At 43.0% G+C, this 17,229-nt stretch overlaps 1 protein-coding gene across 7 annotated transcripts in view; it reads left to right on the forward strand.

The window, feature by feature from the left end:
• Positions 1–17,229, forward strand: part of LOC110512934 (calcium/calmodulin-dependent protein kinase type II delta chain) — a 68,623-nt gene that overhangs the window by 29,999 nt on the left and 21,395 nt on the right. For 6 of the 7 annotated variants that reach the window (XM_090209818.1, XM_090209820.1, XM_090209819.1 and 3 more), the window contains 7 exons: positions 3,000–3,072; positions 5,398–5,500; positions 6,418–6,501; positions 6,717–6,811; positions 7,336–7,458; positions 9,780–9,863; positions 15,213–15,255. In XM_090209818.1, coding sequence (XP_090065944.1) covers positions 3,000–3,072; positions 5,398–5,500; positions 6,418–6,501; positions 6,717–6,811; positions 7,336–7,458; positions 9,780–9,863; positions 15,213–15,255 — 605 coding nt within the window. The remainder of the gene's footprint in view (positions 1–2,999; positions 3,073–5,397; positions 5,501–6,417; positions 6,502–6,716; positions 6,812–7,335; positions 7,459–9,779; positions 9,864–15,212; positions 15,256–17,229) is intronic. The other variant, XR_016488712.1, reaches the window with a different exon arrangement.

Below are 17,229 nucleotides of genomic sequence, written 5' to 3' on the forward strand. Positions count from 1 at the left end.
TGAATAGATCAACCAGTACATCATCATGAATAGTCTAGCTATAGTTACATCATGAATAGATCAACCAGTACATCATCATGAATACTCTAACTATAGTTAGATCAACCAGTACAGCAGCTTTGGGAGCCGGAATGTTCACCACACACCGTTCAGAGTAGTAGCCAGTCGTCCTCACTCTGCCTCAGCACTGCATTCCTCAACTGTATCTCCCATTCCTCTCACGCTTCAGGTGACTCCTCAATTGATGTTTTCAAAAGACCAGGAACAGGCAGCCAGGGTGAAACCAAAAAGCTGGTACAGTGTCTAGCTGCATCATTTAAAAAAAAAACACTAGCCAGCTAGCTAGTGTCGTGTCGTGGCTTTCATTAATCTGGTGACTGTTATGTATCGAATCAACTAACTAGGTGTAATTGTTACTCGATTAAATTAATCATGAAACAATTAGCTATTTCAAATTTTGGGGCACCACGGGAAAGAAGTTGTTTACCGAGTTGCCATCTCCCGGATTAAACTCTAGATGATTTATAATACGTATATCGATAACATTCATTTAATTAATCATTACCTCATCAGTGTCAGTCTCATAATTCTGAACGTCGCATACTCCTTGCATCTGCACAAACCCCAGCCTTAACTGACCATTCTGTACCACACAAATATATTTAATTATTGATTTACTTAATAACTAAATGATAACACAGGATACCCACACACACACACAAACACACGGTATAGGTTATTGATTAGAAACTTAATACGATGGAAACAGGTCCCTAGCGGACTGACACAATATGACACTTGTTACATAAGATGGAGAGAGAGAGAGAGAGAGAGAGAGAGAACACTTGGATACATTTGGAAAGTACGCTCACAGTAATCACAATAATTTTCCCCGAACTACCGCCCGTTTGGGTAAGAAGTACTGAATGTATTTATGTGTTGAATGTCTTCCTTGATCGTGTATCTCTGTTGGACCCAGTCCTTCGTGAAAAGGGTTCCACTTCTTGAAAAGGGTTCCACTGGGCCTTAGTTCTCAAGTGTAAGGCTCGGATTGTCCAGAAGAGGTCACAGTGTCCTTTTTTCGTTGTCCGTGTTTAATTTCACTCGTTCTGGAAGAGTGGTCCAGTGGAGCTAATCAGCCGTGTCGATGATCCCCAGTGGGGTGATGAACGCAGTGTAGCCAGCGATGGTTTGAAGAGAGTACCCGGATGGTCATACTTCAATTCACTTTCTTAGGTACAGTACTTAGAACAGCTACTTAGCCGGAACATTGACTGTTAGAGGCTACTTTGTTGTCTTCACCTCGTGTTGATTTTCAGGGTCGTAACCAATGGAGAACTATGCTGCAGCTAGAGTCTTTCTGGTGTGGTATGTTAATTCTCAACTCAGCCTTTATGCACTCTGGGGGGAAAAAGAGGGTGTTTCCGTCATGCTGACCCGCTCTCTGAGCTCCCTCGGGCGTGGCTACTTACTGGGCAAAGTATCATCAACTATGATCTCGTTAGGAAACTAAAATCACATTTCTATATTAGCTAAAATATTATCTTCATCCCTGGTATTTCCTATACAACTTAAAGGATGGAAACCTGACATACAGTTCATGATACAATATTTTTGTTTTATCATTTTTATACCATTTTTAATGACATCACAAAATAAAAATGTATTTCCCATATTCCTTCTCTTATCATACGCCTTCATTCGGATGTTAAAAATATTGTCCCAGTGTTCACTGTTGGAGAGTGAACACTGAGTTTTTGGGCGGCAAAACGTCTCTGTAACAAAAATATTCCAATCTCAATTTTTAAAGTGCAGAGAGAGAAAGTTTCCCTCCGTCCTAGAGATTTACAATTTACGACCGGACGTGTTATAAAACCCCCCCACATCAATCCTTCCTCCCCTCTGCGGGTGAGAGAGGTCTGACGGGTGTTGATCCATTATAACCCGGTCTTTTGATCCTCACAGGAGAGTCATGACACTAGCTAGCCAAAGACTGTGAGTCAACCTGTAAATCCATGGCCATAGTGTTCCCCTGTCAGTCAACCTGTAAATCCATGGCCAGAGTGTTCCCCTGACCGTCAACCTGTAAATCCATGGCCAAAGTGTTCCCCTGTCAGTCAACCTGTAAATCCATGGCCAAAGAGTGTTCCCCTGTCAGTCAACCTGTAAATCCATGGCTCACAGAGTGTTCCCCTGTCCGTCAACCTGTAAATCCATGGCTCACAGAGTGTTCCCCTGTCCGTCAACCTGTAAATCCATGGCCAAAGTGTTCCCCCTGTCCGTCAACCTGTAAATCCATGGCTCAAAAAGCACCAGATACATGCAATAAAAACTCTATGTTATCAAAAAAACCCGAAAGAGATGATTTTTCAAAAAACAACAATTACAAACAACTGAATATGTACTTAGGCTGCTAGCAGGGCTTCTAGGGCGCCATGGCAACTCATAGGACTCTGGTCAAAATGTGTGCACTACATAGGGGATAGGGTGCAATTTGGGGACCTATCCATAGATATGGAAACTACTTCACACTACAGACTTTATGTTGAATTACAACCTCTGTAAAGAGAGGAGGAGAGAGGGAGAGAGAGATAAGGGGGGAAGAGCGAGAGGGTGGAAGGGGGAAGAGCGAGAGGTTGGAAGGGGGAAGAGCGAGAGGGTGGAGGGGGGAAGAGGGAAGGCATGATGGGGAGAGAGGAGGTATATAGTTCTAGAATGATTCATCTGTGTTGTCGGTGTGTTTCCCTGTTAGCTGGTGTTGTTTGTTTAACTCTGTAATCTGTAGTGGACTGTTACTTTCCCCTGATCAAACAGAGAGAGTATTGTTTAACTCTGTAATCTGTATATTGTAATTTTCTGTGTTTTATTGTTGAACATTTGGTCAGTGTCTATCAAACACCGTTGTTTATATAATAAGATGTTTCTCCCCTGTCCATTTCTCTCTTCACTCCTCTCTCTTCTCTCTTTTCTCTCTCTCCTTTTTGTCTCTCCTCCCTCAGTCATTGCATACAGCAGATTGTAGAGAGTGTTCATCACTGCCATGTCAATGGTATCGTTCACAGGGACCTGAAGGTTGGTATGGTCAGACCATCACCATCATCACCATCATCATCATCACCACCATCATCACCACCATCACCACCACCATCATCATCACCACCATCACCATCACCACCACCATCATCATCACCACCATCATCACCACCATCACCACCATCACCACCACCATCATCATCACCACCATCACCATCACCATCACCATCATCATCACCACCATCACCATCACCACCACCATCATCATCATCATCATCATCACCACCATCACCATCACCACCACCATCACCATCACCACCACCATCTCCACCGTCATCATCATCACCATCATCATCACCACCACCATCACCATCACCACCACCACCACCATCACCATCTCCACCACCACCACCACCATCACCCCCATCATCATCACCATCATCATCACCACCACCCCATGTTTTACATCTGTACATCTGAAGGTGTGTGTGTGTGTGTGTGTCTGTCTGTGTGTGTGTGTCTGTATGTATTTATGCCACAGTGTGTTGTTGTGTTAGTGTGTCCCTGTTCAACCGTTGTCTCTTTGTCTCTCTTTGTGTGTGTGTCTGTATGTATTAATGCCACAGTTGTGTTGTTAGTGTGTCCCTGTTCAACCGTTGTCTCTTTGTCTCTCTTTGTGTGTCTGTAGGATCAAGTTGTCCCTAGACACTGATCTCAGCTCAGTTTAGTCCTAGTGGTTACCACTATATGGCCAAGCTGCAAACTAGTTGCCCCTAGACACTGATCTCAGCTCAGTTTAGTCCTAGTGGTTACCACTATAAGGCCAAGCTGCAAACTAGTTGCCCCTAGACACTGATCTCAGCTCAGTTTAGTCCTAGTGGTTACCACTATATGGCCAAGCTGCAAACTAAATTGGATATATCTTAAAATTGTATGAAAATAGAATGTATATTTGAGTTATTTGGTCTTAATTTAGGTTAGGGGTAAGCATAAGGTTAGCATTGTTGTTAAGTGTAGATTTAAAAATCAGATTTCCCAGATCCGGGAGCGTAATCATCGACTGACACTAATTAGCATAACGCAACAGACATAAATATTACTAGAAAATATTCCTATTCATGAAAATCACAAGTGAAATATATTGAGACACAGCTTAGCCTTTTGTTAATCACCCTGTCATCTCAGATTTTCAAAATATGCTTTACAGCCAAAGCAAGACAAGCATTTGTGTAAGTTTATCGATAGCCTAGCATAGCATTATGTCCAGCTAGCAGCAGGTAACTTGGTCACGAAAATCCGAAAAGCAATCAAATCGTTTAGCTTTGATGAGCTTCGGATGTTTTCACTCACGAGACTCCCAGTTAGATAGCCAATGTTAATTTTTTCCAAAAATATTATTTTTGTAGGCGAAATAGCTCCGTTTGTTCTTCACGTTTGGCTGAGAAATCGATCGGAAATTACGGTCACGAAAACGCCAAAAAATATTCAAAATTAGCTCCATAATATCGATAGAAACATGGCAAACGTTGTTTATAATCAATCCTCAAGGTGTTTTTCAAATATCTATTCGATAATATATCCACCGGGACAATTGGTTTTTCAGTAGGACCGATTGGAAAAATGGCTACCTCTGTATTTTACGCGAAAATCACTCTGAGAGCCATCAGGTGACCACTTACACATTGTAGCCGCTTACGGGTATTCTTCAACATAAATGCATACAACTATGTCACAATGCTGTAGACACCTTGGGGAATACGTAGAAAAAGTAATCTGGTTACTGGTTATCTGGCCCATTCACTGCTCAATAGGGACGTATTGGAACGCAGCGCTTTCAAAACACGAGGCACTTCCGGATTGGATTTTTCTCAGGCTTCCGCCTGCAATATCAGTTCTGTTATACTCACAGACAATATCTTTACAGTTTTGGAAACTTTAGAGTGTTTTCTATCCTAATCTGTCAATTATAAGTATATTCTAGCATCTTGTCCTCACAAAATATCCCGTTTACTTTGGATACGTTATTTTTCCAAAAATGAAAATACTGCCCCCTAGTCACAACAGGTTTTAAGGAGATAAATTGTAGAAAATTATGAGGGGATCCCGGGTGGCACAGTGGTTAAGGGCGCTGTACTGCAGCGCCAGCTGTGCCACCAGAGACTCAGGCTTTGTCGTAACCGGCTGCGACCGGGAGGTCCGTGGGGCGATGCACAATTGGCCTAGCCTAGGTTCTGACTTTGCAGCTTGGCCAGAAAGTGATAACCTTGCGTGAGGCTAAACCTGATTGTACATCTGTGTCTATGGCCAACGGTTACCAGGAGCGTCGTGTTACCTCTAACCCATTTTGACTCCGCCCCCCTCCAGCCTGAGAACCTCCTATTGGCCAGTAAGCTGAAGGGGGCGGCGGTTAAGCTAGCTGACTTTGGGCTCGCCATCGAGGTGCAGGGCGACCAACAGGCATGGTTTGGTGAGTACCGTGGAGTGGATTCTCTCTTATGGGACGGGACAGAAAATGTGTTTTTTTCACACTGAGCTGAACCAAGCCGAGCTGAACTAGCCTGATTACGCATCCACTGTAGTTTCTGGTACTGTGAGTGCTGTGAGTGCTGTGAGTACTGTGAGTGCTGTGAGTACTGTGAGTGCTGTGAGTGCTGTGAGTGCTGTGAGTACTGTGAGTGCTGTGAGTGCTGTGAGTGCTGTGAGTACTGTGAGTGCTGTGAGTGCTGTGAGTGCTGTGAGTGCTGTGAGTGCTGTGAGTGCTGTGAGTGCTGTGAGTACTGTGAGTGCTGTGAGTGCTGTTAGTGCTGTGAGTACTGTGAGTGCTGTGAGTGCTGTGAGTACTGTGAGTGCTGTGAGTGCTGTGAGTACTGTGAGTGCTGTGAGTACTGTGAGTGCTGTGAGTACTGTGAGTGCTGTGAGTGCTGTGAGTACTGTGAGTGCTGTGAGTACTGTGAGTGAAAGGCTAATGGGTAAATTAATAATGCCAAGCCAGCACAGTGCGGGTCGGGTCTGCACACTAGTGTATTAGAGGACACACAGACCTGGCCTAGAATTGACCCCTAACCTCTTACCACTTTTGAATTGTCAGGGCGGTAGTTAGCCTAAAAGAAAGGTCACTGGTTCAAATCCCTGGGCTGACTAGGTGAAAAACTGTTGATTTGCCCTCATTTGTCCTGTAAGTCACTCTGGATAAGAATCACTAAAAAAAAATTAAAAAAATGTAATGATTGATCGATTTAATCAATTAATGACTCACTCAAGTAATCAATTAATTATTTGCTGAAACAATTACTCAAATCAATCAATCAAACTATTGATACACTCATCCATGTATTCTCTCTCGCCTCCCTCCCTCCCTCCCTCCCTTCCCTCCCTCCCCTACAGGTTTTGCTGGTACACCAGGCTACCTGTCTCCAGAGGTTCTGAGAAAAGACCCATATGGGAAGCCTGTGGACATGTGGGCCTGTGGTAAAGAAACAACCTTTTAATCTCTAACCTTTGACCTTTAGAACTGAACTAAATAACATACTTCTATGTGATTGTTCCAAATCATTGTTCCCTGCTGAAAGTTGGCTCAATTCCATTCCAATTCAGGAAGTGAAATTTCAAAAAGTGGTCAGTTTGGGGTCAAGACTGTGTTGTTTTGATCTGTGGGTGATGATAAGCGTGTGTCTTCCTGCCAGGGGTGATCCTGTACATCCTATTGGTCGGTTACCCTCCCTTCTGGGACGAGGACCAACACAGACTGTACCAGCAGATCAAGGCTGGGGCCTACGATGTGAGAACTACCAACCTCTATCTATCTCTCTGTCTGTCTGACTCTCTCCTCTCTACGACAGGAGAACTACCAATCTCTATCTCTCTGTCTGACTCTATTCGATGGGAGAACTACCCACCTCTATCTCTCTGTCTGACTCTCTCCTCTCTACGATGGGAGAACTACCAACCTCTATCTATCTCTTTGTCTGACTGACTCTCCTCTCTACGATGTGAGAACTACCAACCTCTGTCTGTCTGTCTGTCTGTCTGTCTGTCTGTCTGTCTGTCTGTCTGTCTGTCTGTCTGTCTCTGTCTCTGTCTCTGTCTCTGTCTCTCTCTATGTCTGTCTCTCTGTCTGTCTCTCTGTCTGTCTCTCTGTCTGTCTCTCTCTGTCTCTCTGTCTCTCTCTGTCTCTCTGTCTTTCTCTGTCTCTCTGTCTCTCTCTCTTCACTGGTGTTAGAAATTAATGAATTGATAGACAGAATGGTGGAATGTATTGATTGATTGATGGACTGACTGATTGTGTGTAATGTCTGTCTATAGTTCCCGTCCCCAGAGTGGGACACAGTGACTCCTGATGCCAAAGACCTGATCAATAAGATGTTGACCATCAACCCGGCCAAACGCATCACCACCGCAGAGGCCCTCAAACACCCCTGGATCTGTGTATGGAAACACACACACACACACACACACACAGAAACACACACACACACACACGGAAACACACACACAGAAACACACAAAAACGTGCGCACACACACACACACACACACACACACACACACACACACACACACACAGAAACACACACACACACACACACACACACACACACACACAGAAACACACACAGCCCTTACACTGATATCTCCTCCTCTTCTCCTCTCCTATTAAACATTATTTGTATTGACGACGATTCAAACGTTTAAAAAACAGACTGAGGAGCTAGTTAAAAAGCTAAGATTTAAACTGGGCTTCTTCTTCTTCTTCTTCTTTTTTTAAAGAAGTAGATCTCGCCTGTCTTAAACAGCAGGAAGCAGATTGTCGTTCCTGCTCGGTTCTGGACTTATTGTGATACCTTATTATCCAAATACAGCAGACACACCACTCTAAATCCTTTGATGCCGTCTACCCTAGTTCCTTATCACAGGGGACAGTTGTAATATTCGTCACTACATCCTGAATCAGAAGGTTGTCCGGTCCCTCGATAAAGTCCCGTAGATCTCTCCATTACTCATCACTACATCCTGAATCAGAAGGTTGTCTGGTCCCTCTGTAAAGTCCCGTAGATCTCTTCATTACTCATCACTACATCCTGAATCAGAAGGTTGTCTGGTCCTGAATCAGAAGGTTGTCTGGTCCCTCTGTAAAGTCCCGTAGATCTCTTCATTACATCCTGAATCAGAAGGTTGTCTGGTCCCTCAGTAAAGTCCCGTAGATTTCTTCATTACTCATCACTACATCCTGAATCAGAAGGTTGTCTGGTCCTGAATCAGAAGGTTGTCTGGTCCCTCTGTAAAGTCCCGTAGATCTCTTCATTACATCCTGAATCAGAAGGTTGTCTGGTCCCTCAGTAAAGTCCCGTAGATCTCTTCATTACTCCCACTTTGTTTTCAAACTTCCCAGTTGAAGTAAACCAATATAAGTGTTGGTTAACTCTTGAGGTCCCTCTTGTCCCCACTAAGTTAAAGGTAATTCCTCTTTTTAGTTTGAGCTCTCCTCGTCTGGGTTCCCCGGTACCACTAGGGCAGTTTAAACCCCTAATGATGAATGAGTTCTCCTCGTCTGGGTTCCCCGGTACCACTAGGGCAGTTTAAACCCCTAATGATGAATGAGCTCTCCTCGTCTGGGTTCCCCGGTACCACTAGGGCAGTTTAAACCCCTAATGATGAATGAGTTCACTGAGATTTGGATTCCCCGGTACCACTAGGGCAGTTTAAACCCCTAATGATGAATGAGTTCACTGAGATTTGGGTTCCCCGGTACCACTAGGGCAGTTTAAACCCCTAATGATGAATGAGTTCACTGAGATTTGGGTTCCCCGGTACCACTAGGGCAGTTTAAACCCCTAATGATGAATGAGTTCACTGAGATTTGGGTTCCGCGGTACCACTAGGGCAGTTTAAACCCCTAATGATGAATGAGTAACACTGAGATTTGGGTTCCCCGGTACCACTAGGGCAGTTTAAACCCCTAATGATGAATGAGTTCACTGAGATTTGGGTTCCCCGGTACCACGAGGGCAGTTTAAACCCCTAATGATGAATGAGCTCTCCTCGTCTGGGTTCCCCGGTACCACTAGGGCAGTTTAAACCCCTAATGATGAATGAGCTCTCCTCGTCTGGGTTCCCCGGTACCACTAGGGCAGTTTAAACCCCTAATGATGAATGAGCTCTCCTCGTCTGGATTCCCCGGTACCACTAGGGCAGTTTAAAACCCTAATGATGAATGAGCTCTCCTCGTCTGGGTTCTCTGGTACCACTAGGGCAGTTTAAACCCCTAATGATGAATGAGCTCTCCTCGTCTGGATTCCCCGGTACCACTAGGGCAGTTTAAACCCCTAATGATGAATGAGCTCTCCTCGTCTGGGTTCCCCGGGACCACTAGGGCAGTTTAAACCCCTAATGATGAATGAGCTCTCCTCGTCTGGGTTCCCCGGTACCACTAGGGCAGTTTAAAAACCCTAATAAGATGTGTAATTGTTTTGATTAAATGTAATTTAATGTATCTGTATCTGTTACTGTATCTTGTAGTTTAAATATTTGTACTGTTTATTGTATTGATCATATTGATTATTGGAATTGTTGTCCTCACGGCACCATTGGAAATGAGATCTCTCAATTCAACTACATTCAAGGGGCTTTATTGGCATGGGAAACATGTGTTAACATTTCCCAAAGCAAGTGGAAGTAGATAATATACAAAAAGTGAAAAAAACAACACAATATAAAATGAACAGTAAACATGACGTTCTCTGTCTGCAGCAACGGTCCACTGTAGCTTCCATGATGCACAGACAGGAGACTGTGGAGTGTCTGAAGAAGTTCAACGCCAGGAGAAAACTCAAGGTAACACTACCTCTTTCACTGTCCTCTGTTCTATTCAGAGACTCAAGGGATGTGTCTCTCCCTATACCCTATTCCCTATACTCTATTCCCTATTCCCTATACCATGTACTACTGTCTACCCAGAGCTCTATACCCTATTCCCTATACCGTGTCTAACCAGATCTCTATTCCCTATTCCTTATTCCCTATACCCTATTCCCTATTCCCTATACCATGTACTATTGCCTACCCAGAGCTCTATACCCTATTCCTTATTCCCTATACCCTATTCCCTATACCATGTACTACTGTCTACACAGAGCTTTATACCCTATTCCCCCTATACCGTGTCTAACCAGATCTCTATACCCTATACCATGTACTACTGTCTACACAGAGCTTTATACCCTATTCCCCCTATACCGTGTCTAACCAGATCTCTATACCCTATACCATGTACTATTGCCTACCCAGAGCTCTATACCCTATACCCTATACCCTATTCCATATACAATGTACTACTGTCTACCCAGAACTCTATACCCTATTCCCAATACCCTATTCCTTATACCCTATTCCCTATACCATGCACTACTGTCTACCCAGAGCTCTATACCCTATTCCCTATACCCTATTTCCTGTTCCCTATACCCTATTCCCTATACTATGCACTACTGTATACCCAGAGCTCTATTCCCTATACCCTATTCCCTATACCCTATTCCATGTTTCCTATACCTTATTTCCTGTACCCTATACTCTATTCCCTAAACCTTATACCCTATTCCTTATACCCTATACCCTATTCCCTGTACCCTATACTCTATTCCCTATACCTTATACCCTATTCCCTATTCCTTATACCCTATACCCTATTCCATATTCCCTGTACCCTATACTCTATTCCCTATTCCCAATACCTTATACCCTATTTCCTATTCCTTATACCCTATACCCTATTCCCTATTCCCTGTACCCTATAACCTATTCCCTATTCCCTATTCCGTATACCCTATTCCTTATACCCTATTCCCTATTCCTTATACCCTATAACCTATTCCCTATTCCCTATTCCTTATACCCTATTCCCTATTCCCTATTCCTTATACCCTATAACCTATTCCCTATTCCCTATTCCGTATACCCTATTCCTTATACCCTATTCCCTATTCCCTATTCCCTATTCCTTATACCCTATAACCTATTCCCTATTCCCTATTCCGTATACCCTATTCCTTATACCCTATACCCTATTCCCTATTCCCTATTCCTTATACCCTATAACCTATTCCCTATTCCCTATTCCTTATACCCTATAACCTATTCCCTATTCCGTATACCCTATTCCTTATACCCTATTCCCTATTCCCTATTCCGTGCACTACTACAAGGCCCATAGATGTCTGATCAAAAGGACTTTTCAACCATTGTTCGTTTGTTCATAGTATTTAATTAATTAATTAATTCGACTTCATAGTATTTAATTAATCAATTAGACTTCATAGTATTTAATTAATTAATTAGACTTAATAGTATTTAATTAATTAATTAGACTTCATAGTATTTAATAAATTAATTAGACTTCGTAGTATTTAATTAATTAATTAGACTTCATAGTATTTAATTAATTAATTAGACTTCGTAGTATTTAATTAATTAATTAGACTTCATAGTATTTAATTAATTAATTAGACTTCGTAGTATTTAATTAATTAATTAGACTTCATAGTATTTAATTAATTAATTAGACTTCGTAGTATTTAATTAATTAATTAGACTTCGTAGTATTTAATTAATTAATTAGACTTCATAGTATTTAATTAATTAATTAGACTTCATAGTATTTAATTAATTAATTAGACTTCATAGTATTTAATTAATTAATTAGACTTCATAGTATTTAATTAATTAATTAGACTTCATAGTATTTAATTAATTAATTAGACTTCATAGTATTTAATTAATTAATTAGACTTCATAGTATTTAATTAATTAATTAGACTTCATAGTATTTAATTAATTAATTAGACTTCATAGTATTTAATTAATTAATTAGACTTCATAGTATTTAATTAATTAATTAGACTTCGTGGTATTTAATTAATTAATTAGACTTCATAGTATTTAATTAATTAATTAGACTCCATAGTATTTAATTAATTAATTAGACTTCATAGTATTTAATTAATTAATTAGACTTCATAGTATTTAATTAATTAATTAGACTTCATAGTATTTAATTAATTAATTAGACTTCATAGTATTTAATTAATTAATTAGACTTCATAGTATTTAATTAATTAATTAGACTTCATAGTATTTCATTAATTAATTAGACTTCATAGTATTTAATTAATTAATTAGACTTCATAGTATTTAATTCTACACTTCTGTTTCTGTTTATTATTGTCAAAAATAAAATATCACAATAAATATCCTTTAATTAAAAAGAGTAGTGCCTTTTATAGGGAAGAGGGAACCCTTTGGGACGTAGCCAAGCACACACCCTTTTATAGGGACTAGGGCACCCTTTGGGACGTAGCCAAGCACACACCCTTTTATAGGGACTAGGGAACCCTTTGGGACGTAGCCAAGCACACACCCTTTTATAGGGACTAGGGCACCCTTTGGGACGTAGCCAAGCACACACCCTTTTATAGGGACTAGGGCACCCTTTGGGACGTAGCCAAGCACACACCCTTTTATAGGGAAGAGGGCACCCTTTGGGACGTAGCCAAGCACACACTCTTTTATAGGGACTAGGGCACCCTTTGGGATGTAGCCAAGCACACACCCTTTTATAGGGAAGAGGGCACCCTTTGGGATGTAGCCAAGCACACACCCTTTTATAGGGAAGAGGGCACCCTTTGGGATGTAGCCAAGCACACACCCTTTTATAGGGAAGAGGGCACCCTTTGGGATGTAGCCAAGCACACACCCTTTTATAGGGAAGAGGGCACCCTTTGGGATGTAGCCAAGCACACACCCTTTTATAGGGAAGAGGGCACCCTTTGGGATGTAGCCAAGCACACACCCTTTTATAGGGAAGAGGGCACCCTTTGGGATGTAGCCAAGCACACACCCTTTTATAGGGAAGAGGGCACCCTTTGGGATGTAGCCAAGCACACACCCTTTTATAGGGAAGAGGGCACCCTTTGGGATGTAGCCAAGCACACACCCTTTTATAGGGACTAGGGCACCCTTTGGGACGTAGCCAAGCACACAAACCTTTTATAGGGAAGAGGGCACCCTTTGGGACGTAGCCAAGCACACAAACCTTTTATAGGGAAGAGGGCACCCTTTGGGACGTAGCCAAGCACACACCCTTTTATAGGGAATAGGGCACCCTTTGGGATGTAGCCAAGCACACACCCTTTTATAGGGAATAGGGCACCCTTTGGGACGTAGCCAAGCACACACCCTTTTATAGGGAATAGGGCACCCTTTGGGATGTAGCCAAGCACACACCCTTTTATAGGGAATAGGGCACCCTTTGGGATGTAGCCAAGCACACACCCTTTTATAGGGAATAGGGCACCCTTTGGGACGTAGCCAAGCACACACCCTTTTATAGGGACTAGGGCACCCTTTGGGACGTAGCCAAGCACACACCCTTTTATAGGGAATAGGGCACCCTTTGGGATGTAGCCAAGCACACACCCTTTTATAGGGAATAGGGCACCCTTTGGGACGTAGCCAAGCACACACCCTTTTATAGGGAATAGGGCACCCTTTGGGATGTAGCCAAGCACACACCCTTTTATAGGGAAGAGGGCACCCTTTGGGACGTAGCCAAGCACACAAACCTTTTATAGGGAAGAGGGCACCCTTTGGGACGTAGCCAAGCACACACCCTTTTATAGGGAAGAGGGCACCCTTTGGGACGTAGCCAAGCACACACCCTTTTATAGGGAATAGGGCACCCTTTGGGACGTAGCCAAGCACACAAACCTTTTATAGGGAAGAGGGCACCCTTTGGGACGTAGCCAAGCACACAAACCTTTTATAGGGAAGAGGGCACCCTTTGGGACGTAGCCAAGCACACAAACCTTTTATAGGGAAGAGGGCACCCTTTGGGACGTAGCCAAGCACACACCCTTTTATAGGGAAGAGGGCACCCTTTGGGACGTAGCCAAGCACACACCCTTTTATAGGGAATAGGGCACCCTTTGGGACGTAGCCAAGCACACAAACCTTTTATAGGGAAGAGGGCACCCTTTGGGACGTAGCCAAGCACACACCCTTTTATAGGGAAGAGGGCACCCTTTGGGATGTAGCCAAGCACACACCCTTTTATAGGGAATAGGGCACCCTTTGGGACGTAGCCAAGCACACAAACCTTTTATAGGGAAGAGGGCACCCTTTGGGACGTAGCCAAGCACACACCCTTTTATAGGGAAGAGGGCACCCTTTGGGATGTAGCCAAGCACACACCCTTTTATAGGGAATAGGGCACCCTTTGGGACGTAGCCAAGCACACACCCTTTTATAGGGACTAGGGCACCCTTTGGGACGTAGCCAAGCACACACCCTTTTATAGGGACTAGGGCACCCTTTGGGACGTAGCCAAGCACACAAACCTTTTATAGGGAAGAGGGCACCCTTTGGGATGTAGCCAAGCACACACCCTTTTATAGGGAATAGGGCACCCTTTGGGACGTAGCCAAGCACACACCCTTTTATAGGGAATAGGGCACCCTTTGGGACGTAGCCAAGCACACACCCTTTTATAGGGACTAGGGCACCCTTTGGGATGTAGCCATGCACACACCCTTCTCTTTCTCACCCCCTTTTCCACCTGCTTTGAAATGATCAGCCCTTCAGTAGAGACTATAGTAACACTGCTGTTGTCTGGTGAAATGATCAGCCCTTCAGTAGAGACTATACTACCACTGCTGTTGTCTGGTGAAATGATCAGCCCTTCAGTAGAGACTATACTACCACTGCTGGTGAAATGATCAGCCCTTCAGTAGAGACTATACTACCACTGCTGGTGAAATGATCAGCCCTTCAGTAGAGACTATAGTACCACTGCTGTTGTCTGGTGAAATGATCAGCCCTTCAGTAGAGACTATACTACCACTGCTGTTCTTCTTCTCTCTTTTTATTAGCATTTCTCTTTTCTAAAAATCTTTAATTAGTGAATTGCTCTCTCTTCCCCTCCTCTTTTCTGCTCTCTCTTCCCCTCCTCTTTTCTGCTCTCTTCCCCTCCTCTTTTCTGCTCTCTCTTCCCCTCCTCTTTTCTGCTCTCTCCTCCCCTGCTCTTTTCTGCTCTCTCCTCCCCTCCTCTTTCTGCTCTCTCATCCCCTCCTCTTTTCTGCTCTCCATCCATCCTTCCCTCCTTTCTTTCTGTCCCCTCCACTCTTTCAGGGAGCCATTTTGACCACTCTGCTGGTAACAAAAAACTTCTCAGGTACGTCCTTCTCTCTCTCTCTCTGTCCTTCACTCTCTCTCTCTGTTCTCTCCCTCTGTATCTCTCTCTGTCCATTGCTCTCTCTCTGTTCTCTCCCTCTGTCTCTCTCTCTTTCTCGCTGTCTCTCTCTCTCTCTGTTCTCTCCCTCTGTCTCTCTCTCTGTCTCTCTCTCTGTTCATTGCTCTCTCTCTGTTCTCTCCCTCTGTCTCTCTTTCTCACTGTCTCTCTCTCTCTCTGTCTCTCTCTCTGTCTCGCTTTCTCGCTCTCTCTCTCTCTTTGTCCTCTCTCTTTCTCTCTGTCTCTGTCTCTGTCTCTCTCTCTGTCCTTTGCTCTCTCTCTGTTCTCTCCCTCTGTCTCTCTTTCTCACTGTCTCTCTCTCTTTGTCCTCTCTCTCTGTCTCTATCTCTCTCTTTCTCTCTCTCTCTCTCTCTCTCTCTCTCCCTCTCTCTCTCTCTCTCCCTCTCTCTCTCTCTCTCTCTCCCTCTCTGTCTCTCTCTCTCTCTGTGTGTGTAAAACTCCAAAAGTAATTTCACTTTACTACCCATATCTGTCTGTTTTGCAGTTATTTTGATTCATGTTTTTCTTTATAATTAAATAATCTGATTTTATTTTTACTTTACAATTAATAATTTTCTTCTTTTTAATTGTTTTTTTTATTTCTTTACATCCTTTGTTTGGGATGTGGTACCCTCGAGGTAAGAACTCACTTCCTCTCCGTCAGCCAATCAGTGGCCAGTGTTTCATGTCACTTCCTCTCAGTCAGCCAATCAGTGGCCAGGGCCTCATGTCACACCCTTTGTCGGTACTCTTCTACCCCTTTCACACAATATCGGGCCGATCCCAACCAAACTGTGCTGGCTCTGATATTTTCTTGTCTCATTGTCTCTTGTCGGCACGGTTACAGTAACTATGGAGGATGCGTAACCAGGCCGGCTCAGTACAGCTTGGTTTGGTTCGACTCAGTAGTGTAAAAATCCCTGTTAAAACATCTTGATTTTATAATAGTACATTAGTGAATATAGTATATATATATATATATATATATATATATATATATATATATATATATATATATATATATATATATACACATTGCATTGGGAAGTATGGAGATCCCTTGACTTTATCCACATTTTGTTACGTTACAGCCTTATTCTAAAATGGATTTAATTGTTGTTTATTAATCTACACACAATACCCCATAATAACAAAGCAAAAACGTGTGTTAAAAAAACAACTGAAATCTTGTTTCTCATGTGGTCTGAGAGTCCTTTTGGTGCCTTTTGGCAAACTCCAAGCGGGCTGTCATGTGCCTTTTACTGAGGAGTGGCTTCCGTCTGGCCACTCTACCATAAAGGCCTGATTGGTGGAGTGCTGCAGAGATGGTTGTCCTTCTGGAAGGTTCTCCCATCTCCACAGAGATGGGAGCTCTGTCAGAGTGACCATCGGGTTCTTGGTCACTTCCCTGATCAAGGCCCTTCTCCGCCGATTGCTCAGTTTACTCAAGAGGCCACTGCGTTCTTGGGGACATTCAATGCTGCAGAAATGTTTTAGTACCCTTCTCCAGATCTGTGCCTCGACACAATCCTGTCTCGGAGCTCTACGGACAATTCCTTCAGACCTCATGGCTTTGTTTTTGCTCTGTCAACTCTGGGATTTTATATAGACAGGTGTGTGCCTTTCCAAATCATGTCGAATCAATTGAATTTACCACAGGTGGACTCCAATCAAGTTGTAGAAACATCTCAAGGATGATCAACGAAAACAGGATGCACCTGAACTCAATTTAGAGTCAAAGGGTCTGAATACTTATGTAAATACGGCATCTGTTTATAATTTTTAATACATTTGCAAACATTTCTAAAAACCTATTTTCACTTTGCCATTATGGGGTATTGTGTGCAGATTGCTGAGGATTTTAGAATGAGGCTGTAACCCAACAAAATATGGAAAAAAGTGAAGGGGTCTGAATAC

Source organism: Oncorhynchus mykiss, chromosome 19 (genome assembly GCF_057628025.1).
Source record: "Oncorhynchus mykiss isolate SJ-2025 chromosome 19, ASM5762802v1, whole genome shotgun sequence".
Taxonomy (NCBI): Eukaryota; Metazoa; Chordata; class Actinopteri; order Salmoniformes; family Salmonidae; genus Oncorhynchus; species Oncorhynchus mykiss.